The 27,301-nt window shown below is 45.4% G+C and overlaps 1 protein-coding gene across 1 annotated transcript in view; it reads right to left on the minus strand.

The window, feature by feature from the left end:
* LOC117211345 (single Ig IL-1-related receptor-like) overlaps positions 1-24,679 on the minus strand; it is a 133,319-nt gene extending 108,640 nt beyond the window's left edge. Inside the window, exon 1 of the mRNA XM_033455107.1 lies at positions 23,686-24,679. Within this exon, the coding sequence (XP_033310998.1) occupies positions 23,686-23,903 (218 nt within the window). The 5' untranslated portion in view covers positions 23,904-24,679. The remainder of the gene's footprint in view (positions 1-23,685) is intronic.
* Positions 24,680-27,301: the final 2,622 nt, after the last annotated feature.

Genomic DNA, 27,301 nt, shown 5'->3' on the forward strand with positions numbered 1-27,301 from the left:
TAAATCGACAAATATAAAAATATTCTATTATTGCGTATTTTTTAAAGACCAGTCATTTTGACTGGTTTTGATAGAAATAGCTTCGTGTTAACTATCGGTAGTTTTGATGTTAAAGAGCCACAGAACATTTTGGTCATAATCGAATGAAAAGTAAATATAGTTTTACACTCCTCGTTAATTGTTTTTACTACACACGGATTGCAAATATATCGTCGGATGACGACGTATCGACCTATCGACGATAGTGACGATACGACGATAACACGAACGTGTTAGGTGTTTCATACGTACGGAACAGTACGACTTAACCATTTTTTTCAAATTTTGCTGTAGACCCTTACTCGAGGTTTTCATTCCATCTTTACTATTCGTGAAATGACGTCTCCACTCTCTCTCTCTCTCTTTCTCGATAATATCATGGAGCATCGGCCGCTTATTAACGATTGCCGATTGTTTTCACAGATAGCTACGCGTCACGTAGAAGTCAAGAAAGAATTATACTGAGACACGTACAAGTAGACCTCCCGAAAGCTTATCGCTGTTCGAGTCCGAGTCCTTAAAAAAGGCGAGGCTAATGTTCGCTAAGCAACGATGGTCAACAGACCGATATCCCAGGTCTGTTAATACCTGGGTATCTATTACCAGATAGCCGATTTGTCGTCGGGTCGGTATCCTCTTCCTTACCTTCGATCCCTTGTGTTTAACGCGTAGACTATCCCACAAATCTTACAACATTTCGCACACAATTGTGTCCTCAGAGATATTATTTCTGCAAGACATTACGTTGCATTGACGACAGTTCGTAAGATTTATCTTTCCGTAATCTCTAAAGAAACATTGTAAAAAAATTGAGTAACGCGACACGCCGACGACTATCGTGTTACCGAACCTCGAAAAAGAAAACTACGTGATCAGCCTGTAACGAGCGTTTCATTCTGGAACCAACTGAAGCTGCGACGTTGGTCTTTGTCGTTTTTACCGAGGACATGGTCAAAGAGTTCGAACGAATATCGGCGGTCGCGATATTTTTTTCCCGACGACGTGGCTCGAGATTGGCCGATAAAAGCGACTGGCGAACGTATAACCGGGTTAGAGCCGGTCGGGTCACCGGCCTTCGCGTAAAAGTTTACCCTCGATGTAAACGACTTACGGGAGAAGAGGCACAGACCCCAGGATCGCGTTTAAGGCTCCTCCGGTAACGATGTTTACGGCACGAAACTTGCTTTCCGTGACGGAAATTGGATTATTTCGCAGCGTGCGATTTTATTTCGCTAATGAAACATCCTCCGCTCCGCGGCCACGCGATTATTAGCTTTCCGAGCACGTCGGAGGTTCGTGATTCGAACGCGATGAAAATTCGATCGTCATCCGGACGAATATATTTTCGGTTACGAATATGCCTGGAATGTTTATCCCGGGAACAGAACTACTCGATGAAACCAAGCGAGTACCGAGGCTCGTTCCACGAAAGCTATTGGCGGCGGCGGCGGCGGCTCTTGCATTACGGCCTCGATATTTTCGGCCTTTCCATATTTTTACGAGCTCCTTTATTGGACGTTCGTATCGTAAAGATTCCACCGATCGGGGCGATATCGTTCCACGTTTTTCGATCGTCCGGCAATCTCCTTCGCCGGGTTGATCGATGTAAACGATTCGACGCGTCGTCGTCGTCTCGTTGTCATCGCTTTTCCCAAGACAGAGGAACAGCAAACGCAAACGTCGATCGAGGCTACGCGCAAACAAGAAATTACGTGTTCGAGGAAATTTGGAGATGGATGGCAACGAGGTGCGCTGCGGCAGCGTTCGTCGAAAGTTTCTCTCGAGAAGGTTCTCACGATGGTGATCCTGAGACGCGGCGAAAGAAATCGAAATGGAATGGAAGAGAGAAGAGCGAGGAAAGGGGATGGAAGGCAGGCGGCCCTTTCGGGCCTGCGGCGTTTCTCCTTTTTCTCTTCTCGGTTGGTCTTGGCAGCGCTGCCTGCTTCAGGCTTCGGGCGTTCGAGACATTCTTCGACTGCGTTTTACCTGACTCTCGAAACGCGCCGATGCCGGGCTACCTTTCGGGTATACGGCAAATGCAGCGCAGAGCGAAACAGGAACGCATCGGAGCGATCGTCGAAAAACAAAGCAAGTGGAACTGCAGAGGACGGGGAGAATCAGGGAAAGAGAGAGTCAGACAAGAGGAACGACGAGCAGAGATTAAAGAGGAAGGGCGGTGGGCCGGGCGAAGGGACAAGAAGAAAGAGAATGGAAAAGGGAGGGGAGAAGACGGACGAAGGATAATAAGCGACTGCGATACTATTCTCATTGCTGCTCTCTGCGTGAGAGCACGCGTACTTGACACATGTGAGCGTACATATGCCCACTGCGTAGCCCTGCTGTTTCTCGTTCTTGTATACGAAAGAAATTGAGCGAGAGAGCGAGCCTAAACCTGGAATCTAGATCTCCGGCTCTGGCAGACCATCGAGGCGATGCGTTCTTGGAAACGACGCCGTTCGTACGCGTTTCGCAATCGGCGCAACAGGCCAATTGCGTGTCGTTTATTCACGTCGCTGCGATGAAGAGAATGTGGTACACTTTACGCAACGTTCCCGGGATGGACGATTATTTGGCGAAAAGTTCCGGGAAATCTCGTGCAAACTCCGCTGCTATTTTCTCGTTAACTGGCCGTTATTTTATATCCTTCCGGCAAAGCCGCTAAACTCGAGAGAAGCTATCGAACGCGCGCCCCGTTCCACAATTTTGCGTATCGTTGCAAAGCCGAAGCTCGTCGAAAATTCTTGGAGAATCTTGAGAGATACGGCAAACTGGAAACAGCGGGCAGATTTCGGGTGTTTCGAAGCTCTCAGACTTCAAGCGGCTTATCGAGGACACAGCGTACGTAACATTCATGATACGAGACGAAAGGAGAAGAGCGAGACAATTATATTTGAAATTACTTGGGACGAAGAGGAAGGAAAGAGAAGACGCGAAGATTTGTCAAAAGAGCTGGTCGCCGCGTGTTTTCCACGCTGGATGCACCTCGTGTTCTCGGTTTACTCGGCGCACCGTGTTTTTCTGCGGCTGCCGCCAGGATCCAGCCGAGGCCAGCTTCAAGCTCGAGATTCGTACGCGTCGAGGAAGCGGACTCCCCCTCGAAAAAGGGAAAGAACAGACGAAATAAGTGGCTCCGATCTCCGAGCACGAATTACCTTTCGAGGTTTGCTGGCGTTCGGATGAAGAGAGCTCGACGACCACCTCTGAATCAAACGAATAAAGAAAAAAGCAAAGAGAGGGAGACAGAGAGACGTAAGATAGGAACGTCGCTTCTTCCTCCTCTCTTGGCCCGCTGCTGCCATTTCGTTCCCGATTCTGGCCAATTTCGCCAGTTTTTCGAACAGATCGAGCGAAACTGGCGCGCCGCAATGAATACGCTTTTGCTTGTTCTTCCGCTCGGATTTCGCTAGTCTTATCTCTTTACTCGCCTTCTCTCTTTTCTTGACCTTGCCACTACTTTCGACGATAGTTTGTGAAAAAAGAACCCTTGGAAGCTAGACACACGGGCTTGTCAAACTATGACGAATACATTTATGTTCGCGTCGAATCGTTCAGCCTTTAGCTACCGAGCACCGTCGTAGTGACTTCGCGCTAAATCATTTTCTGGACGAAACGTCATTATTATTCATTATTATTATTATTATCATTTATCAACGGGCATTAGACCTATAATATTCGATCCGATATTGCGTCAGGATATGTACACAGCCTGGTAATCGAGTCGCTGTTTCCGATATCGCTGGCAAGGAAATCAAGCCGGCAAACCATAGCATTACGCAAAGACCGCGAACATGCGTTAAGACCTATAAATCTTAAAAGTAGAATCTTAAAGAAGAAATTAAAAAAGAATGTCGGCAATCTTTCCCCTCTCTTCAAGCCCGAACATACACAATTTACGAAGTATGAGATCATAATTATGATCGCGACTACAGTCTATATATAGTGATTCACTCGTTTGCTTGCTTCGAAAGTTGACAACGTTTTCATTTACAACTCGTTCAAACATTCCTATTCTATTCCGATAGCGAACTAGCAGAATTAAATTCTTCAACACCGTAGTTTACATACAAAGCGCATTGGCGGCAGTGCAGTTCACGGCTGGTTCGTGCGGCCGTAGCTAGAGGGTCGATTCTGCCGAACGCATCGACCAAATCGGTAGTCGATCGGCCCAACGACGCCTTAATTTCGCTTACTACGGGCGACTGCAGGCGCTCTTCGTAAAATGCTACTGACGTACTACGGGCGACTATAGTCGCTCTGCGTAAGATGACGCGTACTGTACATATGACGAGTATTGTATTAGGTTGTCCGAAAAGTGTCTTTCTTTTCTAGACACATCTTTTACAATGACACATCTTTATACAAACATGAAACCTAATCTATCGAACGTTGTGATCTTTATTTTGATAAAACAAAAAGGATCACCCGTAATTCGATAAAATCATATAAAACGAAAAATGTTGTGTATCTATTATTTGCTTATAAAACGAAAGAAACTTTTCGGACGACCTAATACATCCTCAAGCCTTTTATTAATGTGGCGGCACGGGCCACGGAACCTTCCAACGGCTCCGGATACAAAGCGCTACGCCGTCAAAGCGCAACACCGACGTGTCCAATGTGCCATCGATATCTTCACGCTCCTTCCGCCGAATCCTCGGAAGAGCATACACGTGCCAGCCGCGACGGCACATCTAATGAATGCACGCTAGTGGGGGATATCGATTGGCAACGAAGGAAAGAATTCGTTCAATTTGGGAACAAAAGGACAGTCCGTCTTGTGCCGTGAAATAGAAAAGTCCTCAGTGCCATTGCGTAGCAACGCATCGATTGAACTCTCGGTCTCAATTGTTAGTTGTTAATCGTTATTGTTAATCGTTTCTGTTAATTATTATTTGTTGATTCTGTCTATTAAATTTTTTCTCAATAAACTATTGTTCGTTAAACGTCTGAGTATTCTTTCCGCACCTATCACGACGTACCACCTCATTAACAATGAAATGGTGTGACAAGAGGGCAATGTATATGTTGTCCTCTTTCCACAATGAAGAATTTGTTGACCCGAAACGTCATTATCGCAGGCAAAAAATGATTAAAAAACCGAAGTGTGTTGTCTGTGATGGGAACTGTGGAGCGAATCGCGATACCAGTGCCAGATTTGCGACGTTGGCCTATGTGTAACACCATGTTTCGAAAAATACCACACGCAATACCATTATTAAAAGCTATTAGTATCATACAATTATATTATACCATATCATATTATTATATTCTGTCATTACAGAACATTTTATTTGTTTCCGAATTGTAATTGAAAGTGAGTGTGTTAAGAACTTATAAATACTCTGTTTTGAGGAAAGTTTGTTTCTTCGAAAAGCACCGTCAGAGCAGCTCGGTTAGCAGTGAGCCGTAAACGCGGCCGCTGACGACCTTTCTCGCGCACCGTGCACTGTTTTGCCGCGGTGGAGAAGCCGCCCGAAGCGAAAGGGTCAATTTCGTTGTCCTCGAGTCCAAAGGATCGATCGATGGAACGCATCGATCGAAACGCTGATACCGTATATTGCCTAAACTCTGCGTGTAACGTTCGCAGGAACGTCGCGTCGCTTTGTGTTTGCGGCGGTATTAATATCGCGAGAGAGCTCAGTCAGGTCGCCTAATGCGATACCGTAGTAGGACAACCGTAGTGCAGACAACAGGTGCTAATAACACGTACAGACACGTCCACCTAACTGTCGCTTGTCACAGTTTACTTCCGCTAGATAGTAATCAGCTGCAACTTAATTAAGTACATAGCTCGTGGTAATCGTGAGCCACGTTCTTAAACGCGTTCTCTGTTGGCTGGAATCACCGGGAACGCCTGGAAACGGGCGAGGATTCACGCCAAATTCGTACGCGGTCTCTTCGATGAGTTTCAGCAATCCTGTTCCAACGCTTACAAACCGATCTGTTGCGTAACTTTCGCGAAAATTCGAGAAAACGTTTTCAATTAACGCGAAGGAATCTCGTCACGTTCGATGATCTCAAACGGGATTTCCAACTAGATTTACAGCGTCTTTCGCGCTATCTTGGAATCTTACGGCAACAATTAGCAGAATCTCGGCTGCCTTCCGTAACTTTGCCACGTTTACGTGTTTCCAAACGACCTTGCGCGTTCCAATTTTGCCGGGTCTCGATGCTACGAGAAACGCGTTGCGAATCTCTACCATTCGCGAAAGAGAAATCGTTGAAAAGCAGAGCGGAGTCTCGTTTACCCAGCCACTTCCAACAACTTCGTTAAGGGATTTCGATTGCGATTAGAGTCGCGCGAATCTCGAACGGTCCTTTGAACCTTTTTACGATTTCGATAACCCGTACATCGACCTCCTTTTTAACACCGTTTTAAGTGCTACTCGAAGTAACGATATCGGTGGTGCGCGAAACCTATTAAGGAATGGCGGTGGATTAACTTTCATTCGTTTATATTTCATTATTTACGCCATGATACGCAGTGGTTATTACAATACGAAGTTGGTTACCTCGGCAGAACGAAAGGTAAGAAACGTTCGAAGGTATCGGGAATACGAAGGAGATCAATATCCTCGCGAAAAAGATTGACCTTAGTGAATATCCTGTTTATACAATTTTTTTGCTCACAAAGATCGTGACGTGATTCCTGCACGAGTAAGAGAGCAATGCTTTGAGCGCAAAGATTACAGCGAACGTTGTTTCGTCGGGTGAATCCTTGCGTAGCGCCGAATCTATTCGTCGGTCGAGGCGGCCACGTCAACACAATTAATTGGAGCGCAGTAATCCTAAGGAGCTGTCATAAAAGGATGTTTTTTGATTTACCGTTAGGGCCGTTAAGTGGCATAAAACATCCTCGAGTCAAGGTAAAAATCAGGAAAAATTGTGAAAACGTGGGTTTTCCCATGTTTCCCGGGATTCCACCCACAAGCGACCAGTGGTGGGGCAATCTTCACCGAGCAAGAGTTTTCTTTTGCAACAGCATCGTCACCGGACTTCACTGGATCTACGACTACAGATCAGTCAACATATCTTGACTTGTTCATCGACTTTAGAACAGTCAACATCTCTCGAACGGGTTTCCACCCTTCAATCAATCACCTACTTAACTCATCCCTTACGTAGCGTAACTATCTTTTCTATAAAGTTGTTGGAAATATATACTATCTTTGAACTGTTAATCAAGCATTCTACTTATTAAAATCATCTCTATTATCCTAATCGAAATAGGGGATCGATCTGTTCGTGGCGTCGATTGTCAAATCGTAACGAGAATTTACGACTCCCGTTGACGCGCTTCCTCGAGATCGCGTCTCTCTGCGACTGGCCGAATAAACAAACGTCAAAGTTCAAACGTCGTAAGGCTTACACAGCTTAACACTTTGACCGCCACGTTGGTCATATACGACTGGCCATGGTTTTCTCCTGTGACACCACGATGGTCACTGATGACCGGAGCGCTTGAACTTACAATTATACAAATTGAACGAAAATTGACAGTTAGGGCATTTTGAATATAACCGATAAATAGAAGATACTTTGAAACAAAAATTTGAACAATTAAACATTTTTATTAGGACATCAATAAAAAAAATAAGGACAAATCTTGCAGCTAACGGTGCACTGTGTTAAAACACTTTAAACATAAACGTGGTTCATCGACACAATCTGGACAATAGGTGGTCACCTTTTTGGTCCGATTCTTAGCAATTTTTGCTCCTAACTGTTTAACATTTTTTTATAGCACTCTCTGCAAAATTTTCATGCCTGGTACGCTTGCCCTTCTTTCTTCTCCATTTCGCGTCGCAATCTTTGTCGAATAAGTATATTTGACAGCTGTGGTGAATGGCACTGTGTAAGGTGCGTTGCGAGCACCATTCTAAAATCTGATACATTGATTTTTGTTTTTGTTGCTTGTTTATAGACTATCATCGCGTTTGAAATTGATGTATTTAACAATAACTCTAAAGCTAATTTTATATACCAGTTGAGAGTTCTTCTATATGGTATAGAATATGCTATCGTTTGAACTGATAAATCTACAGCACATTTCCCTCTGTTGTAATCTACCACTACCATTGGTTTATCACAAACATTATTTTTTTTGTACCTCTATCATTTCAACCGAATGTTTCGTCGAAATCATAAAAATGTCACGCTTGTCTCTCCACCTTACTATTATATATAGAATGAGCAAATACTATTTACTTAATATCTTCTACACGTTTCAACAATATATTCTGGACGTTTTGCTTACGACGAAATAACGAATACGAATGGTTTGTTGGAATAAACGAAGCCTCGTTATAATCTGTCGCTATCAACTGTTACCAAGGCGCCACGGTGGTCACGCGATAGCCACCAATAAGATAAACGGTCCGTCGGGGAAGAATGTTGTCTTACATCATCGATTTATTATTATTTTGCCATTTTATGCTTTGAATAATAAAAATATTCCCATGAACGAAACATGTGATTTCGGCGTGGCAGTTAAAGTGTTAACCCTTTGCGGACTACCGCCGCATATATGCGTTCTGTGTAAGCCATGAATTTGGCCGAGGAACTCACATATACGTTTGGCACAGAACCAAAAGACTCATATGTGTGTCATTTTATTTATCCTGAGGAGAACCTGTACATGTACATATGTCTAGATATCTGAGAATCTGTTCGTAGCTTCGGACAGTTATTTTGAAGTGACTGGCGTATGTCTATTTTTCTGGGCGATAATCTTATGCAGATTTACGCATGGGTATAGTAAACTAAAGAGTATTATGTCATGAAAATTATAGACCTTTAGAAATCTTATCTTGCGTTTAACGTAAACTCGCGAGTCGAGCGAGAACGAATGGTCGAGTCAGAACGAATTTCAATCTTTCAATGGCATTACCAGATGAATCAGAAAGTTTTTTATATATTTTATATATTTTTTATAATACCTTATACACGATGGCTAAAAGTTTCAGAAACAACATGTTCGATAGTGATAGCAGTGATAACGAACATTATTTTGAACCCAACAAGATAGAAGACGACGACAGTGGTTCGGACAGTGGAAACGAACTCCGTTCAACAATGAATCGGTTCAGACGTTCAATATTTCTAGTAATAGCGACAATGATGATGAACTAAATATTGATGAAAATAATACAAGCCTCGACAATGAATAACGCAAACGTTCAACGTGTATATTTCCTCGATATGCCAATATCTCTTGTCCACAGCGACGCTCGTTCGTTCGCAAAAGGTTAAGATATGAGAATATTCGCGTTGAACAGGAGATGCGAATAGTCCTGAAATCATGTCACGTTTCAATTTTCCGATATCTTGGCCCTCTATTAGACACGGCTTCTTACTCATGCAGCAATCACGACGTACTATTCTTGGCTGAGAAAATTGTACAAACAGGATATGCGCTAAGTTCAACAGGAGACACGTAACAGCCTGAAACACGAGCACTTAGGCGTAAGTAACTATGTTGTATACGTTCGAAATTGTTAGCGAGGTAACAGTAGTGCGGCAGCCAGATAACGGAACAGTACTCAAGACGAGTCCCAACCAGGGTACGATAGCTTGAAAAGAAATTTTTATTGTTCACGTGTCGTCACATTTGTACAGCTTGACTCTTCTCGCCTCGGTTTTCCCAAGGAATCACACATACACCCACATTTACTATATTTAGTTTGGTAACTTATCGGTAACTGATTGGAAGTAAGTGTGTATGTAACGTCGCCGCGTTTCTTTTCCGTATCTCAACTGTCGACTACTGGGTATAACGGTTGGTTTTTGGAGACGATGGCCCAAGTCGGAAATAGGCCAGTGTTCCGCGTTCGATCGAAGAGAGGGAGAAAGACGTTGGAAATCTCGCTTCTTTCCGTGAAATGTTCGGTCGCCTAAAGGACTATTAATCATTTCGATCAACCAACACCTTGATTCGGTGCCTTTGAGGGGTTCGCGGAAAAAGATGCGATTCCTGGTACGGGACAATGGCTGGCGAATTTATCATTCCGAGACAAGTACGGAGGAGAGAGTACGTGACGAGTGCATAATCGCGATCTCCTTTGTCCGCGCACAACGCAGAATCGCCCGACGAGCGTTTCGGCGCATGAAAATGAACGTCGTTCCACCTCCGCTTCTCGTCTTCCAGCCGATCTCTGTTTCCAATAGCCACGTTCTTTTGTTCATTCGACTGTACACGCCTTCCAACGATCGACGTTTATCTTTTGTTCGTAAATATTCGCGTCTATCGCACGATAACGATATAAAATTCCATTTTTACACGATAAATTGGCGCGTGCGTTGAATCGCTCGTTACGAGTTATCGAATCGCCAAGAATTTCACCGACTTGACGGATTTCTCTTCTCGAGTAGCGAACTTGAAGAAGCAGCAAGGCACGCGCAAGTGCACGCGTAATCAACCTTTGGATAGTCGAACTACGTGTAGAGCCCGTGATCGCGTGCTACTCGAGTTTCCACGAATCGTTTACTCGCGTTCATTCACCGTGGCAGTTTTATACCTTCCCCCCTAACAATCTGACATTTCGAGACGGTGACTCCCGCGAGTTTCATACGCGGCCGCTCGAAAAGACACTCTGCCAAGATCGTCGTTCACTTTGTTTACTCGAGCGTACGGCATTCCATTCGCGCGATAGATGATTCGTCAGCGTCGGTCTGTGCGTAATCGTAACAGCGGAGACCCAATTCGCATTCGTGTCAGCCTTTTCCACGCTCAACTATTCGGTGTAAAAAGGCTGACGCTCGTGACCCTCGTCCTCTATCAATCTAGGTTAACGATATATTTATATTACATAGGCATGGCGAGATCTTTTATTGTCGTTGATACACGCGATCCAGTCACGAAAGACGCAACACCACGGCACTCGCTTATCCGTCACACCATCGAATATATTCCGATCGAATTCCGATCGAATAATCTAATCAGCCATAATTTCGAAAGTATCTCTTTCATCGACGTATACGCGTCTATACGCATGTAATATACAAATTGCCGCCAAGGCCGCAAAAGGCACCGTGAAACTCGTGAAATTGCTCGATGGTCTCAAGTTTCCGGAAAGCAAGTTGTACGATCATCCCACCGCGTGGATATACGTCTGCTATCGCAGAACCAAACTCGTACCGTACCTAAACCAGTCGTACCTTGGAATTTCAATCATAGACCATCGACCGATATCCATTTGCTACGGACCGAGAGTGAAATGGATTCTGCAAGTACCGACCAGCAAACTGACACGGGCAACCGTTTAGGATATCGAATTGTTTGCGTCCGGGTTAAGAGTTGCGAGACAGAAGTTCGACTACATCCGTTCGAAGATTGCGGCGGGCAACGTAAACGCGAGTAAAACACGCGACTCGAAATCACTGCAGCATGAGTAGTCCTCTGCTTGCTGTTCGAATTTCGAGGACGATGGGTTTTCTAGTAGACGGCGGCGGCGCGTTAATAAATCGCTGGAACGAGGGATCGTTCGGCGCGGAAGCCACATTTTCTCGCAACTGCTTTCAAACATCGCGATAAAGACTTTCCTGCTCCTCGGAAGGCAGCCGAAAGGCCATTTACCTCAGAGTTCGTAGCTTGTCACGCGAGACTACAACCGGACTCCACGTGAAGCGTCGCCGAGATCGTTTTATTGTTTCGTTCGGTCGCGACTATATCTCGATGTTTCAGCAGGTTTCCCGCGAGTTCTCCAAGAACCGGCAAACTCTCCGCAGCTAATGACCCTTTGAATCGCTGCTTTTCACCCGCTTTAACCCGACGAACGTAGAGCGCTTTCATCGAAAACGAGCTATTTGGTTGGCAACTAAGTGATTGCGGAGTTTGTCATTAGGTGGTGATCACAAAATCCGCGATCACTTAGTTGCCAACCCAATACATAATCGGGGCGCGTGCAATCGCATCGGCAAGGATACCCTTTCCATATACAGCAACCACGGTTGCTTTTACGCTACATCTACGTAACACCGTTTTTGGACATGAACGACCGCCATAAATCTCGACAGACTTCCGTCTAATTAGCTGAGCTTTCCCCGAGATAGCTGCCTAATTCACCTCGTGTCGTTTTCTTCCACATTTCCGGTTCTCGACGTTCGACGCTCGGAAATCGGCTCGCTTGGCCGATTTTATTTTTTAAAAGCATCCCTGGTATATCTGGAAAGTCAGCGAGAAAATTCTGGCGAGGTACTTTCCAACTTTTTCACTTAATGATTCCACGAAAGGTGTACTTTCTGGAAACAGAATATCGAAAGCACGCCACGTTCCGCGAACAGGGAAACTCTTCTGACCGAGTTTCGCTTCTGAACGTAAACTCGGAACGCGAATAAGGTCTCTTGACTCCGGTAAAACGTGCATGCTCCAGCGAAATGCTAGATAGGTTTTCGTAACAACGTTATGCACGTTGCAACGTTAGCAACAATAACGCCATAGGCAAACTGTCTTGCCCGAATTCGATGCACAGCAACCCTTTGCCACCGGATCAATCAAATAAACAAATCCGATTACCGACGTGGAATTTAACCAAAGAGACAAGAAGCAGCGGAGGGAGAACCTCGATCGACGTTCGACGATCGTCGTCTTCGCTCCATTCGCATCGACGAAGCAATAGGAAAATGGGACCTGGGAATTTGCAACTTTTGAACCACGTTTGGTCGAAAGGTGGTTCCGATATACGAGAACGAGGAGCAACGGTGTTCCGGCCGGAAAACCGGAAGAATGCGAAGCTCTCCGCAGATCCCAACTATTTACGTGCTACGGACGATTTGCACGAGCTACCCTGCATCCGTAACTGTTCCGAACTCTGATTAGATCCGGACCGTGCTCTCTCCTGTTTGAACCCGAACAAGATTCCAAACTCCAGACTGCCTGGAATTTCCAAATTCCGGCTTGCCTTCCCTTTTTCTCGATCCCATCTGCGCGCACCCGTTCAAATTCAAAGTACCGATTAACCATGGACCTCGGACGCCGGTTACACGGGCGATGGAATTTAGCAGTTTCGTTCGATCGGCTGACCCCTTCCACGCATCCGCTTCAACGAAATACGTCTGCTCTCGTTATCCTCCCCTCGCATCGTCTCAACCAAGGTAACTTTCATTTCCTAAACGGTCGTCGATCGCGACGGTCCAAAAGCGTCCATCGAGCAAGGAAACATTGTTTTACCGAGGGACGTCGTTCAATTGCCGAGAAACGCCTTAGTTAAAAAGGAAGTTGAATTAACGGGAACGCGAATTAGTACGCGGCGGTCACTTCGGTATGAAATTTGGCCAAGCGGTAGAGTAAGCAGAACGTAGGAAATGGTTGGCGCGGTCACAAAGGAACTTGTTTTCTCTTACCGAACGAAATGGCAAACTGGAGGTGTGGAAAACGTCGAGCTCGATTCTTTGTCTTCTACGGATCGAATTACACCGTTACTCTCGCGTCATCGATTACTCGAAAAAGGTCAAAAAGTAACTTTCGCTGAATTCCGGCGAATACGACCGCCACACGCTTTTGTGATCGCATCGGCGCAATTTAAACGGGAGTTGGAAAAACTCGACAAACTGTCGACCCCACCCTCCCAATATCGAAACTCGATGCTAATTAGAGTAACAATCTACCACGCCAACTCCGCCTCTTGGAACGAAGAAAATTTACATAAACGAGTTCGAGGAATCGCATCGTGGAAACAATGGACAGAGTGAAACGAAGGATGACTCACGCAAACGGACCGACCATTCTCTCTCTCTCTCCCCGCGCTCGTCGCGTTTCCATCCTCCATTACCTCCAACTTTGATTTCCCTTTACCAAAACTGATATCATCTGTCTGGACTATTCGCGGACGACGCATCAATTGCGCGACTAAAATGAAACTAAGGCAGCCCTCACACCAAGATATTGAAAATACATATGCATCGATGAAAGCGTTCGCAGGACGAGTCTCGCGAGACACAGCGTCGATATCGATATTTCCTGTATCTTGGCAACACATTTTCCCTATGAAGGCGAAACGTGAAAACGAACAACGATATTCACACGGTACGCAGCTGGCGACACGTGTACTACGAAACGCGTATCTCCGTGTGAAAGCAGCCTAACGCGAATCGGCTGCCAGGACCGGAGCGGAATCTCGGCCAGCGATGTTTACTTTCACAATCATGAAAAAGAAACGAATGAACTCGGGAGGGAAAAATCGATCGCGTCTGGCACTCGACAAGCAGAAGACGTGAATAACTAACGTCAGTTCGCGCTGATCGCTATGCGCTCCAACTATTTATAGATTTCGCACTAACAGCTATGCGTAATGCGCATAGCTTCGCTGTATGTATGTATATGTGTGTATAGCTCGGTCGACGCGTCGCAATCAACCGGTTCCATGTTGTCTACCGGATTATGTAGCTATATTTCTTCTACGTAAATAATTCAAGTTCCTCTAGCTCGGATACAGTTAACCAGATTTCAGATGTCTCACATAACGCTTTGGGATTTTTTCCCGGCATCGTCGAAACATTCGGATGGGAAATTTACAAAATCTTGTAATACTTGAACAGAACCGTTGAAATAATTACTTCAAGAGAAACTCTACATCTTTTTGTATCTCACATCATACTTTTGTATATCCGTAGCCTGGAGACCGCTGTTACGAAGAGAATAGAATTTAGCGAAACAAAAAAATGGGAAATAAGGAGAGATCATATTATCGTGCCCTTGAATATAAATTATATTTTGGATTACAGGGTCTAGAAACAAAAGAGATATAAGTAGATTTCTACTGCTGTTTCTTGCATCCTTCAGCTACAGCTACAAGCTTGACTTTTTGGTAATGTCCTTTGCTATAAATATATGAACCTGCTCGCTATCATAGCTTCTTCTATTGTATTGTAACACTGCAAGAGCGAGGATCTGGATCGGCATATACTTATACCTTTATTTATTTCTATATATTTTTCTATTACAAATTCATCCACTCGTTCTTCTATCAGTCAACCTCAACAAGAACAGTTTTACTTCTTTCGATCTTCTGTTTTTCTTATCCTTTTCTTTATACCTATTCTTGTTGTTAATGAACTTTCTTTACGCATTTGCACACTGATTATTTCTACCATAATGTGAATTCTCTTCCGTATGCGGAATGAGTAAATAATGAGTAAACTTCTAAGGCGATACTCTTCGAAAAGGTCGGCCGTGCAAAATGATCGCCATAGCAATTCTTCCTTCGCGAGCGAAACCTCACCGCAATTTTCGTCGGTCGGCAAGAGAAAGCAACTGGACGGTGGAATACGAGGAGAAACCGGGCAGCGAAGAAGTTGCGTTAGGAAACACGGTACCGGCAAAGAAGAGAGCGAGAGACCCGGGCAAAGGAATAGAAAAAAGGGGGAGGAAGAGGCAGCCAGACATCGAGGGCCCGAGCGAGATGGAAATTTATCGCGTGTATAAGGAAGAAAGTGGTTCGACCAGCGACTCCACATGTCTCCCTCCTGCAAGTTGCACCTGCGTTCCTGTCTACAGATGTATTCCCGTGTAAACGGTAACATTCATGGAACATGCAAGGCATCTCGCACACGCGCTTCTCTCCCTTTCCCTTTCCCTTGCTTCTCTCGTTTCCTTTTGTCGTTTTGTCATTCCCAGTCGTATTCGACAACCGGACACTTTACGCCCGTCGAGACGATACCGGAACGACGTCGTATCGAAGGCAAAATGGTCCGCGAGCGCGCGATTGTCACGAGCTCAAATCCATAAGATCGGGTAGACGCAGCTCCCGAGGAAGAGGTGTATTATCGGCTTCTTCTCTCTCTCTCTCGTCCATTGATCCCCGCGAAAACATTCCAGATGCAAATTGCATCCGCAGCCGGTCGCATTTCCCTGCCAGCGTCACCACGCCATCGTTTCATCGGCAAATATACATTTTCAGTCGATATGTAAATATAGACACCGTGTAGCTTCGAATTAAGCGATGTGGTTTAGGAGCGATCCATCACCGGTCTACTTATTAACAGCGATTCTCGAAATCTATTTGGCAAAGCCGCTTTGTCAACGACCGAACGTGATTTTTCAAAAGCCGCGTGTTCTGTCACGCTACGACGACCGTTTCTAGGTGACGATATTTTGATCAATGGAATGATACGGCGTGATATCCGATTTTGAAAAACTCGGACGTATTCAGCCAACAGTCATTAAACGCAATCCAAACGCAATTTTCTGTCGGCGGAATGCGAGTGATTTCATCGAGGCCGGATTTATATCGCCTTAACGAATTTTCCGATCGATGAGACTAACGGAGAAAGGGTTTACAACGCTGAAAAATTTCGGATAAAAAAGGAGAGAAAAAAAACGCCGAACAACTTTTCGGTAAAATCGCAACGGGTGGGCGGCGTCTGCTATTCGTCGGAACAATGACGAAATTAGCAAGGAAAACATAGGATTGTTTGTTCCGTTGCTTTTTAACGGTGCCGCGCGGATAGGATTTTTCCTGAAAATTGTTCGTTCCAGGTGTTCTCGTTCGTGGTCGGCAGGTAATTAGCAAAGCGTGACGCATCCGCCGAGTGTTTTGCTTCGAGTAACGGTGAATCCAAACTCGTGACTCGTGATTCTCGCGAACGCAAACAGGGAAGTATCGGTAGAAAAATAAACGAGATTCCCTCAAATATTTGCGGCGATGGATATCCGTCGTTACGTCGGGACGCTTTCCATATCGAGGCCCTAACCAAATACCCCGAACCATTTACTTTCGACAAAACCATCTCTCGTTTGCTTTTTTCAAACCATTCTCTTTCGTCTTTTTTTGCAACCTCACGGATGAACGTTCGCGTTCACCTTTCAGTCGCAAATCCTATCTCGCTTCAACGTGTTCGCGATTACATCTCGGGATGAGAAACACCGATGACCGATCGGAAGCAACAACAAGCCATAGAACCGAGGAAACTGGCGACCAACCGTAGCCTTGACGGATTTATTTTACAACGTGGCGTTTCGCGATGCACGATCGATCTGCAGCTTGGATTTCGCGAGTTTCTTCCAAGAAAGAATGGCAAACGACGAGAAATCGGCAGTGTCGATCGGTAGAAGCGAGTCGCGGGAAAGGTACGACCTCGGCGAATGACGAAAGCGCTTCTCTTTCGCGTTTTTACCTTCCCGTTCTCCTACACGTTCTTGCAGCTCCTTTGAGCGCGACTAGGCTCTCGTCTACTATACACGTTTAGCCTACCACCGCGTATTCGTACCTCTGTGTCGAGTATTATTATACGCGATGCCCGCACCATAGGACACTTTCTCACGGTTTCTCCGTTGTCGTTGAATTTCCAAATTTTCCGTCTAAACGAGAACGCGTTCTTCTCGAACTCCGAGCAAAACGACGACGGTTCGGCTGACTCGCTTCTGTTTATCGTTGTGCCACTTTCGAACTTGATCGTCCAAGCTTTCCTAAGACTCGGGGAACATCAAACTCTCGATAGTCGAACGCTAATTTCTACTCATCGGGTGGTAAATTAAAGCAAGGAAAGGAGGCAAGAAATTAGCCTTTTACTTGCAAGGATAAACGCCGGCTGGCAAAAAGCAAAGAGAAGAAAAAAAGAATCGCTGATTCGCAAGAATGATTAGCGCAGGTGCACCAACGATGCGACGCGCGGTTGGAAAAACCGACGATTATACTGTAGCTTGGAAATGATGTTATTGGATAGAAATTTGTGCAACGTAACGAGTCAGCGCGGGTCACGCAACCGGTAAATATAGTAGGTATCTCGGCATCTAAGCGAGAGGAGAGACAGTTGGACGCGAAGATAAAAATACAATGAGCCTCGGGTTACGAAATGTTGTAGAGGAATGTTGGGACGCGTTATCGATGCTCGTTCGTCGTTGCCAGCCAGCCACGCGATTTATCGAAAATTTGAAAAGCCGTTGGAAAAAACCGTGGCGCGTGTAACGCGTTCTCCAAACAACCGTCTCGTATTTGTACAGCAAATAAAACCACGGCAGCTTCCGGTATAAACTTTCCCGGTCTGGTATTTCTACGTACACGCAAAGGCATAATAACGACACATAGTAGGACACCTTCGTGTCCCGTTAATCGAGAAGCGTGTTAAAGCGAGCCGCTTCGTTTAATCGGTCTCGCGCGGTGTAACGCGATTCTCGAATGGTCGAACGAGCAAGCTGACCGAGAATGAAATTCGAGGCTACGGGGGCTCTTGTCTACGCTTTCCGAGAAGCCGCGCAGTAACTTTTGACGTTCTTTTCCCCGTAACGGAGACGCAATGCGGCCGTAAATTGCGACGGATGTGCGCCAAGGTGAAGAGAAATAATTCCACGAAATCTTCCGTTCCGAGGCCTCCGTTCGATGCCGACTATGCGAATCGCGTAATCGCGCGTACCTACCCACTAAAATTGGCGCAACGTGACGCTACGACTCGATGACTCGCGCGGCCGTGCCTATGCTTTTCGCAATGATACAAATTTTTCAGGAAACCGCAACGAGCGTTTCGCAAGAAGCGGTCCGCGCTGCTTTCCCACTAAAAAGTACCGCGATAAGATCTGGCGATGTTTCGCAACGATTTCCTATTGTTCGACCGACTGCAGAGTTTCGCGCGATCGAATTCGACGGAAAACGTTCTCGTGACCTCGAGCGAACGAGCGAAAAGGAAACGGGTTCTCGAACAGAGGAAAACTTTTTCTCTCGGTAACGTTGCTGAAGATAGAGACGGCCTTGCAGCGTATACCTTCCACTGCGAAATGCAACCCGTTGCATTTGCATCGATAACGCCTGGAGACCGCGGCCACCGCTCGAAAGATCCCCTTTCTCGGCACCCAGAACCATACACTGGCACTGCTGCATCTTTTGCCTTTCCTTAAATTCAATCGCATTGCCACGGCGTTCACGTGCCACGATGCACTCGGATCGTATTACACGAAACCGAGACGGGAGAAGAGGAGAGAAGAGAAGAGAAGAGAAGAGGAAATTCGCCCTCGTCTCGATTCGTCTCCTCTCGTCGCCTGCCGCTTCGCTCCTCCGTTCTGCGCTCTCCACTCGACTCGCGTTTTCAAACTTTGAGAAAAACCGCCACGGGAAACGAAGCGGATAGACGAAGCTACGGTTTCTAGATCGAAAAACTTTTTCCGCGTTCTGCTACCGTGAAATTTAGGCTTCGCTTCCAGCGTCGTCGAAAATCCGAGGAAATACTCGACGCGCCGTTTCCACGTCGACGAACAATTTCCTCCGCGAATTTGTCAAACGCGAACAATTGCCGTCTCTTTCTCCAATTCTTTCCAACGAACGGTATAGGTAAGTAACTGCTGTGTGTACAGTCGACAGCGTTCGCCGGTTGCGATGAACGCAACGGAACGGAAGAAAGGACGAGTCCGTTGGTCCCGTGGTCGTCGACTGGAGCCCGGACCAAGCAAAAAAATCATCGAGCTATTCGTGTTTGTATTCAATGTTGCTCGAGAACCGTAATCAGCAGAGACTGGCCAGTCGTCAATTTGGTGCTATGCTTCGACCAGTCCCATACTAGGAATTACATACTCGCTCTTCGAAAATCGTCTTAACGAATTCCGTGAAGGAGCAGAGTCGAGAGAAGCCAGCAAGAATGGTGCGTCCCTTTGCCGATGTGAAATTACAGTTCTGTTTCTCTGGCTTGTCATTATCCGAGTCCCGAGGCCCTCCGAGCCAACGCAGACGCGTATACGTGCCCTCCAACTTTCCCCAGGATGCGACGTCCGTGCAATTGCGATTTCTTTTCTATCCTTCCCTCTCGTCGCCCTTCCTTTTCACGTTTCAACCTCTCAACCATCACTTTGCCACCTTCTCTTACGAATCTTGGAAAAATTCTAGCTACGAGCTTCGATTCGGATTCGCAAATAACGACGAGGAGGAAAGCATCAACGCTAACGCATGAAAGACAGGGCAACACCCTGTCCATGGTTACGATTACACACTCTCGAAACGTTACTATACGAAGAATAGCTACAACAGTCGAAAGGAAACGCGCCTCGGCTGAAACATAAATGCACGCAAACTATCGCGTGACGATGAAAAACACACGAAAAGGAGACGTCTCTGACAATTGGGAAACGACTTTCCGCAAAACGATTACCGACTTCCGTTACATCGGAAGCGTATCCCCGGTGCCACTCGCGACCGGTCCTCGTTCGCGTTCCGCACGCTATCGTCATTATTCGGATACATGGTAACTGTATGCGTGCCGTTCGAACGGAACGAAACGACCACCGGTAAAAAAACACGCTTACGACCATAGAGCGGATGACTTTTCGTTACGTTGCTCGTCTCCGCTCGCAGCGGTACACGTTACCGCTGTCGTTACCCGTCGCTCGGCGATACTCGAAAATTCGCCAACGCCACCAACCGGCAATTACCGTTGCTGAAATTTCGTTGTAGCGCGTCGAGACCGTGCGTGGAAAAATCGAATTTGCCTGGATCAGCGCGCAAGGGTCGTCCGCAATGTCCGTTAAGCCGACTTTTTCGCGCACTGCTTCGATTCGCCGAATATTTCAAGCATAAATTTAAATAAACCATCTCTGATGGTAGTCCTCCGCACGGCTCGCCGACCACTCGACGGATACATATATGCATAAAATTGGCTTCGTTTGACGAGAAACGTGGCGCATTAAGGTGGCGACACGCGCGCCGTGTCGGTCAGTGGTTCGAACGACGTGCCGCGTTGCACGTAGTTTCTAGTTTTTTGTCGACGATCGCCACTGGTTCGGGACGCGAGATGCGCGAATCGCATGGCCAGTCGTACCATCTTCCTCGCGAATTGCTCATCAGATCGAGATAAAATATGAAATATAACGCGGCCATGTTTCAGGAGTTCGCCTTCGCGGTTAGACGTAGCCGGATGTTGCCACTAGTTACAACGCCACTTTCTACCGGTGAAACGCGCATCGAGGACATTCAACCGAGAACATTTGCGCATCAACGATTTCGCTTGAATTTCATCCTTTGTTCTTTACGTTCGTCTGTGGAGCGTGTACACGCCGCGGAGCCCTATACGCTCTATACAACATAACATTGATAACGCCGCTGCATCCTCGCGAGTCTAAATTGTTTGCAATGCAACATTTTATACTAATATACCGGCACTTTCTCGTGAACGATGAAAATAATTTCGTGCAAACGTATATGTAAATAGCCGAGAGGCAGAAAGATGAAACGTCATATCGATAGACGAGTTTCACTTTTGAAGAATGGAGATGACTGCTATGAAATTCTACAAATGCATAAATCGTTGCTGTTTCGTTCGAATTCTCTGCAATTCTGTAACGGGGACAAACGGAAATTTAAGATGTAAAAGAACGATGAAGCGCAGCTCTATCGCGACTGAACTAGGAGGAGAGGTGTTTAATTTATGCCTTCCGCATATCCTTTGTTCCGCGGATGAATTCGACCGCTAATAAAAAGCATCGGTCGGACATTTACGCATCGACGATTTCGCCCCTTGTTCTATTCAGACCCTCGTGTTCCTCTTTCTCGGAATCGTCATCGACGCGATACGCGCCGGAAGAAGAAAGGGAGAAAATCGCTTACGGGGAAAAGCAAAAAGCGGAAAAAACGTCAGGGCCCAGGAAAAGGAGTGGAATCTTGGCTATCTTTTTTCCTTTTTCTCTTTCCTTCCCGCCGATTATGGCTACGAGCAGTTGTTTTTTTCAAAATGGCCGTCTCGTACGCCGATTTTGTCGTCCTTGCACTCTGCAAACACGCCCGAAAGAAATGCTCGTTTGCAAGTATGCGAACCGTAAAGAAGAATCGAGAGATAACGACGATGCAGTGGTTTCTAATATTTTCACCGAAATTACGATACAAATGAAAGCACCGGTGCTGTCGTGCGTCATTTTCGATTCGTACCCACGATTTTTTGTCCGTCGCGAAGCTCGCTTGCATACTCGTGCATTCAAGATGGCGGAGAGCCTGGTAGGCAAAGCAGCACAGGTACATAGTTACAGAAACGTTCAGCAGATACACATCGAACACGTCGATCTAAGAATCGGTATTTCGGAGAACGCGAAACGACTGGTAATCAGATTTTCCGACGTTTAACTACCGCAGACAAGAATCACCGCAGCATACGAAATGAAATGTAAAAAATCGAAGGGCTACGTACTTCAAGTTATGCGCGTGAGAATTATCCGTAAAAACGATATCGACCAGGATAGACAGTAGACAGGACGACGGCCCGTTGGAATCGATTAGACAGAATCGATGGAAGGATCGGAGAAAGAGAGAGAAAGTTGGGCGACCTGCGAACGAACATCCGCATAATTTCGTGCGTGTTCATCGTCGGGAAGCGGCATGCTTTAGATGGACACGCTCGATAGAGACGTAACAGGTGTGGACAGAGAGCGGGAGCGGGAGCATGGCCACACGTCCGTTAACCCTCGGACTTTTCGAGAACCAGACGCGACAACCTCTCCTTCTCGAGAGCAGCAGAGGCCAGTGAATGCGTGCAACAACTATACCGTTTGACACCTGGAGGAGTATACGGAGAACGCGCGCGCAGCGCACAATAGCCAAGCTAAAATCCCACTTTGTCCCAGGAATAATAAAGTTCCCGGTGCGGAAGGGATTCGGCAAATCGGCCGGTCGACCCCTCGAAGGTCTCTTCTCGGAACCGTGTCTTTGTTAGCTCGCCTTGCGGTTACGAAGGGGACAGCCGAACGCGTCTCAAACTGCGACCCCCTACAGCGATTTTCATCTCGTACTTCGTACCGTGTTTCTAGATTTATCGTGGAATAAACAAGCGCTTCGCAGAAACGTTATTACCGGGTGACGTGACGTGACTCGCTTGCCTCGTCGCCACACCGTACCGCGCCGCACAATGCCGCACCACACCGCGTCCCCAACAATTCCAATAACCGATCGCTTCTTCGCTCTCCTTTTTACGATTATCTCCAATGCGAATATCCTTTCCACTGGAAACCTGTTACGCTTTTGACAAACCATACGCCATTTTAGAGGACAGAGTACGCGTCTCTTCAACTTCCCAATGTTTATTCGGAAACCATTTACCAAGTCCTCTTCGTGTTTCTCTGTTCAGCCGATGTGTGCTTTGTCAAAGACGATGTTTGTTTTAAATCGAGCGTATTCTATGACAGACTAATAACCGGTTTAACGTAATGCTCTGATGATGGTTTAAACAAAAAAAAAAAAGAATATGCATATATGTATTCCGTAAATGTAGTAAATCAGTGAGAGCGAACAGTGGACACACTTCCAGGTATTCGTCGAGTTTGATAAAAAAAAAAAGTGGTAAGAAATTGCATCAGCCTACGCGAATGTCATTCAAATCCTGAGAGCGTGACTCAGAGCAGCCAGGACATCCAAGTAAAATCATGAGATATTCCGTTACATTTCTTCCGTCGGCGGGACTACGATTTCTGTGTTTCTCGTATCTCATCGACGCGAAGATACGTTAAGCTTGAAAATGAAAATAGGCCGAGTAACCTATGCGTTAATTACGATTCAAATCAATTTGACTAGACACATCGTTTAACCTTCGCTCGAGATTCCACGCGCGGCTCGTGTTTTCATCGGTTACACTCCCTCTGACAAATCTACATACGCGGTGTTCTTTCTTTTCACAATTTTCAAATTTCATTAACATTATTTTAACACCATCTTCTTAATCTTAACATTAGGAAAATAAAGTGACGCTCACCATTCGATACTCCTGTATCCTCGTAGACAACAGTGAAGCGCTTTGAACGCTCCGATGTTCGCGTACTCTGTTGTCACGACCTCCTTCGTAAACCTGAGGCCACCGGGTGGTAAATTGTCGAATTTGTGCTTGGAACAGTAGTCCTTAAGTTCGTTGCCTTGACAGATCGCAGTGAGGAGCGACAAGACAAGCAGTCCCCGCTCGACCGGTGTCGTCATCTTCAGATCTCGACGAAAAACCAATTTACCAGGAAGCCGGGAAACGTTTCAGATTCCGTGATTTTCGAATCCGAGAACCGCCATGACCGAGTTTCCAGGGTGAAAATTACGTCCCAACGGTCCACAGCAGACTTTTCTCCAAAAGAAAACCGATATCTCTCACTTCAGCACCGTTAACGTCCAAAGATAAATACAAGGACTCCCGTCACTAAGCACACGCCGGCGATCTTAACCGATTCGTTTGATATTTGTCGTCAAACATAAACTTTCGTCTACTCGAGAAGATTGCGTGTTTACTGGGTGGTTTCAAATGGCTTTCGCCGCGCGCTCTTTTTCTTCTTAACCGATAAATCGTTCAACCATTCAGTCACTTTCCGTGAAAACCATTCCTTTTTACACCAGCTCTATTTTCGACAAAGTCCCACGCCGATTATACAGCTAATATCTTTCAACCTCGCACGATTACCGATAATTTCAACCAACGCGTATATACTCGCGAATGTTTCTCGTAAAGCATTGCAAGATTCTACAACGTTACGTTAAGCGTCTCGATGTTACATCAACAACACCTATCACGAGACTGCACTCAGAAATCGTAACAAATCGTAAATCGTATCGCGTGCTGTATCCTAGAAGAGGAAAAACGTTGAATATCGAATTCTAGAAGAACGATCGTAACATAACCTACGTTCAGCGACCGGTATACAACGCACCAGCGAAACACACGCTGTGAAAGCCGACGGCTTACTGCCAGCCCACTGCTTTGAAAACTCCCCGTAGGCCACGGGCCACGGGTTTAAAACGAGCCGCCTGTTGCCTCGTGCTCGTTCGGTTCAATTCGGCACTCTTCGGCCATCCTCGACGGGACACCGACTATCCGACTGTGCTACGGTCGCGTGTAACCGCCCGTTGTGTTTCTCCCAAAAGGGTACAGCCGATTCTTTTTTTTCTATATGTGTTTCAGTAGCTTTCAAGACTACGTACATGCCACGCGAATGTTATGACATGTTTGAACTCAAATTTACACAAGCTCCGTCTATTCATCGATTCTTCGTTTAATTGAGATATGTCCGTGGGAAATAGAGGACGCTGTTCTCTGAAGCAATCGATAAATCGATACATCTCTTACAAAACTAACCTTTCAGGATCGATTTAACATAACGTTCATTAGATTCATTTTCGTCTTGCTAATCTGTTTAGTCGAAGCAGATAAACCGACGATTACGTTGAAAGGAAAATGACGAATCCGCAAATTATCGAAGGCATTCCCAAGGTAAGAGGAAAAAGCGTTGTACTTCACATGCCATTATTGTTTTCTTGTTACTCGTGACGATAAAATTTCCCAAAGAAGACGTCTGCGAAATTAGGACGATACCTTTGAGCGAGACTCTCGCGTTATTTACATTGCTTCTACTCGACGCCCAAAAGTAAAACGATTCGAATAGCAGGTGCATCTGTACACGCGTAGAAACAAGTAACCAAAGAATGTTGGTATTATTTTTTTTGTAATGCAATAAAATATTTGGCAAACCAGTGTGCGTTTACAGTGTCCCTCTACTCGATCGTTCAAAGGACGCTTCGACAGATATTTGATTACGAAAGAAGTCCGATTAGAGTACAGACTTCCACGAATATGATAAACTGCAAATAAATGTATTTAACAACGCCGCGAACAGATAATTTTGCGGATAAGATTCTCTTGAAAGCAACTGGCACGTGCGATATTGTTCAACGAATTCCTGCATATTAATGATCGCTTGCGTGCATCCCGAGCTAACTTCTACATCCGCACCTTTTACATCGACATGAATTTTAAGATCATGAAAGCTCGGATCGATCTTACAAAATTACGATCGTTATTTATTTATCTATTTACAGGATAAACACTTTGGCAGAAAATAAACGTGAATGTATGTTTATATTTGTACAAAAAAGAGAAGGAAAGGAAGAGAGAATTAGACATAAACGCTTAAGCGTAAACTAAGAATGACTATAAATAATTATAATATATGTACTAATGCAAAGCAACATCTTAAGAATGCTAGGGTTTGACCAAATATGTACGTTCTGGTGGACAGACACTCTAGGTGTAGATAGACACTCACTCCGTGCAAAATTATTTAAAAATGTTAAAATATCCATAAGTAATGTTTTGTGTGTAAAAAATGTTACTTCTGAAATATCTTAAAGGTAAATACATTTAAAGAAAATAATTGGACGATCGCGGGACAAGATATAAAACCTCCGGTTATTTTACTTGTAAACAAGATATCAGACATTATTCTTCTATCGCTCAATGTCTGAAGATTTTAATTATTAATAACTTCTCCATAGGTGTGAGAATCGAATAGCATAGGATGACCACTACGTTTGGCAGCGAGTTACACAGTTTCGAACGTTTCAATTTGTTACTACGTTGCTTATCGTCTACGATTTGGTAGCAACGGGTACAACGTTCTTCGTACGCTCACTCGTGTACACGCGGCAGCCGCTGACTTGCATTCTGCGAATTCGAGTATGCGGTCAGTCGTTTCGTGTCGTGTGGCAACGATTATGCCGGATGATCGTAGCCAGACCCGCAGCATTTACGCGCGTACAACCACGACACATGGGAAAAACTTTTATGCGTGCCGACGATGAACGTAGTCTTTCTAGTAGAACCAGTTTTTTATTTATACCTTTAAAAACAAATCCTTTACTCTACGGTATATCGCTATCGGTTAAAACGATCGGTTAACGCGACTTCATTTCAATTCGAAAATGTAACGGAGGAGGTTGTCGGACTTTGTCCGATCGATTTCTTCGATTCTTAATTCTTATTCGCTCCTTTTGAGCAAAACGTAATTCGTTCATGCGGCGCCGTGTCTCAAAGAGAATACCCATCGACCAGATTATAGGTCGTAAACATCGAACGTTACGTGTCTCTCAACAAGTTCGAAACCAGGAGTGCCTCTACGTAGCCGGTATTTTCCGTGTTGTCCAACGCGTTGTTTATCGTCCTCTGAAATTAATCTGCCTAAGTTGTCACCGTGTGGGATCGACCGTTTTCGTCCGTCCTTGACATCATCTTGTTGGAACGGTTACATTAAAACATAGCATTTAATACAGTGTATCGCGTGTAATCGGCTTTATTTCGAAATGAATCATCGAAAGATGCACTTATCAGCAAAGATATCGAGTACGATAATAGAACTACTGTGATATCGATATGATCGCGTCCACAAGCCAGAAACATGAAAGGTTTTCGTTTGTAAATTTAGGTAAGACTCCTTTAATTATACGGCTATAAAACGGTTTTCGTAGTCGTTCTGTAAAATTTGACAAGAAGCAAACCCCCCCTGAACAGACTTCAAAGAACAGTCATGTTATCAATTAGAGTTCCGAGATCACGGTGTGCG

Source organism: Bombus bifarius, unplaced genomic scaffold (genome assembly GCF_011952205.1).
Source record: "Bombus bifarius isolate JDL3187 unplaced genomic scaffold, Bbif_JDL3187 scf7180000008232, whole genome shotgun sequence".
NCBI classification, from domain to species: Eukaryota; Metazoa; Arthropoda; class Insecta; order Hymenoptera; family Apidae; genus Bombus; species Bombus bifarius.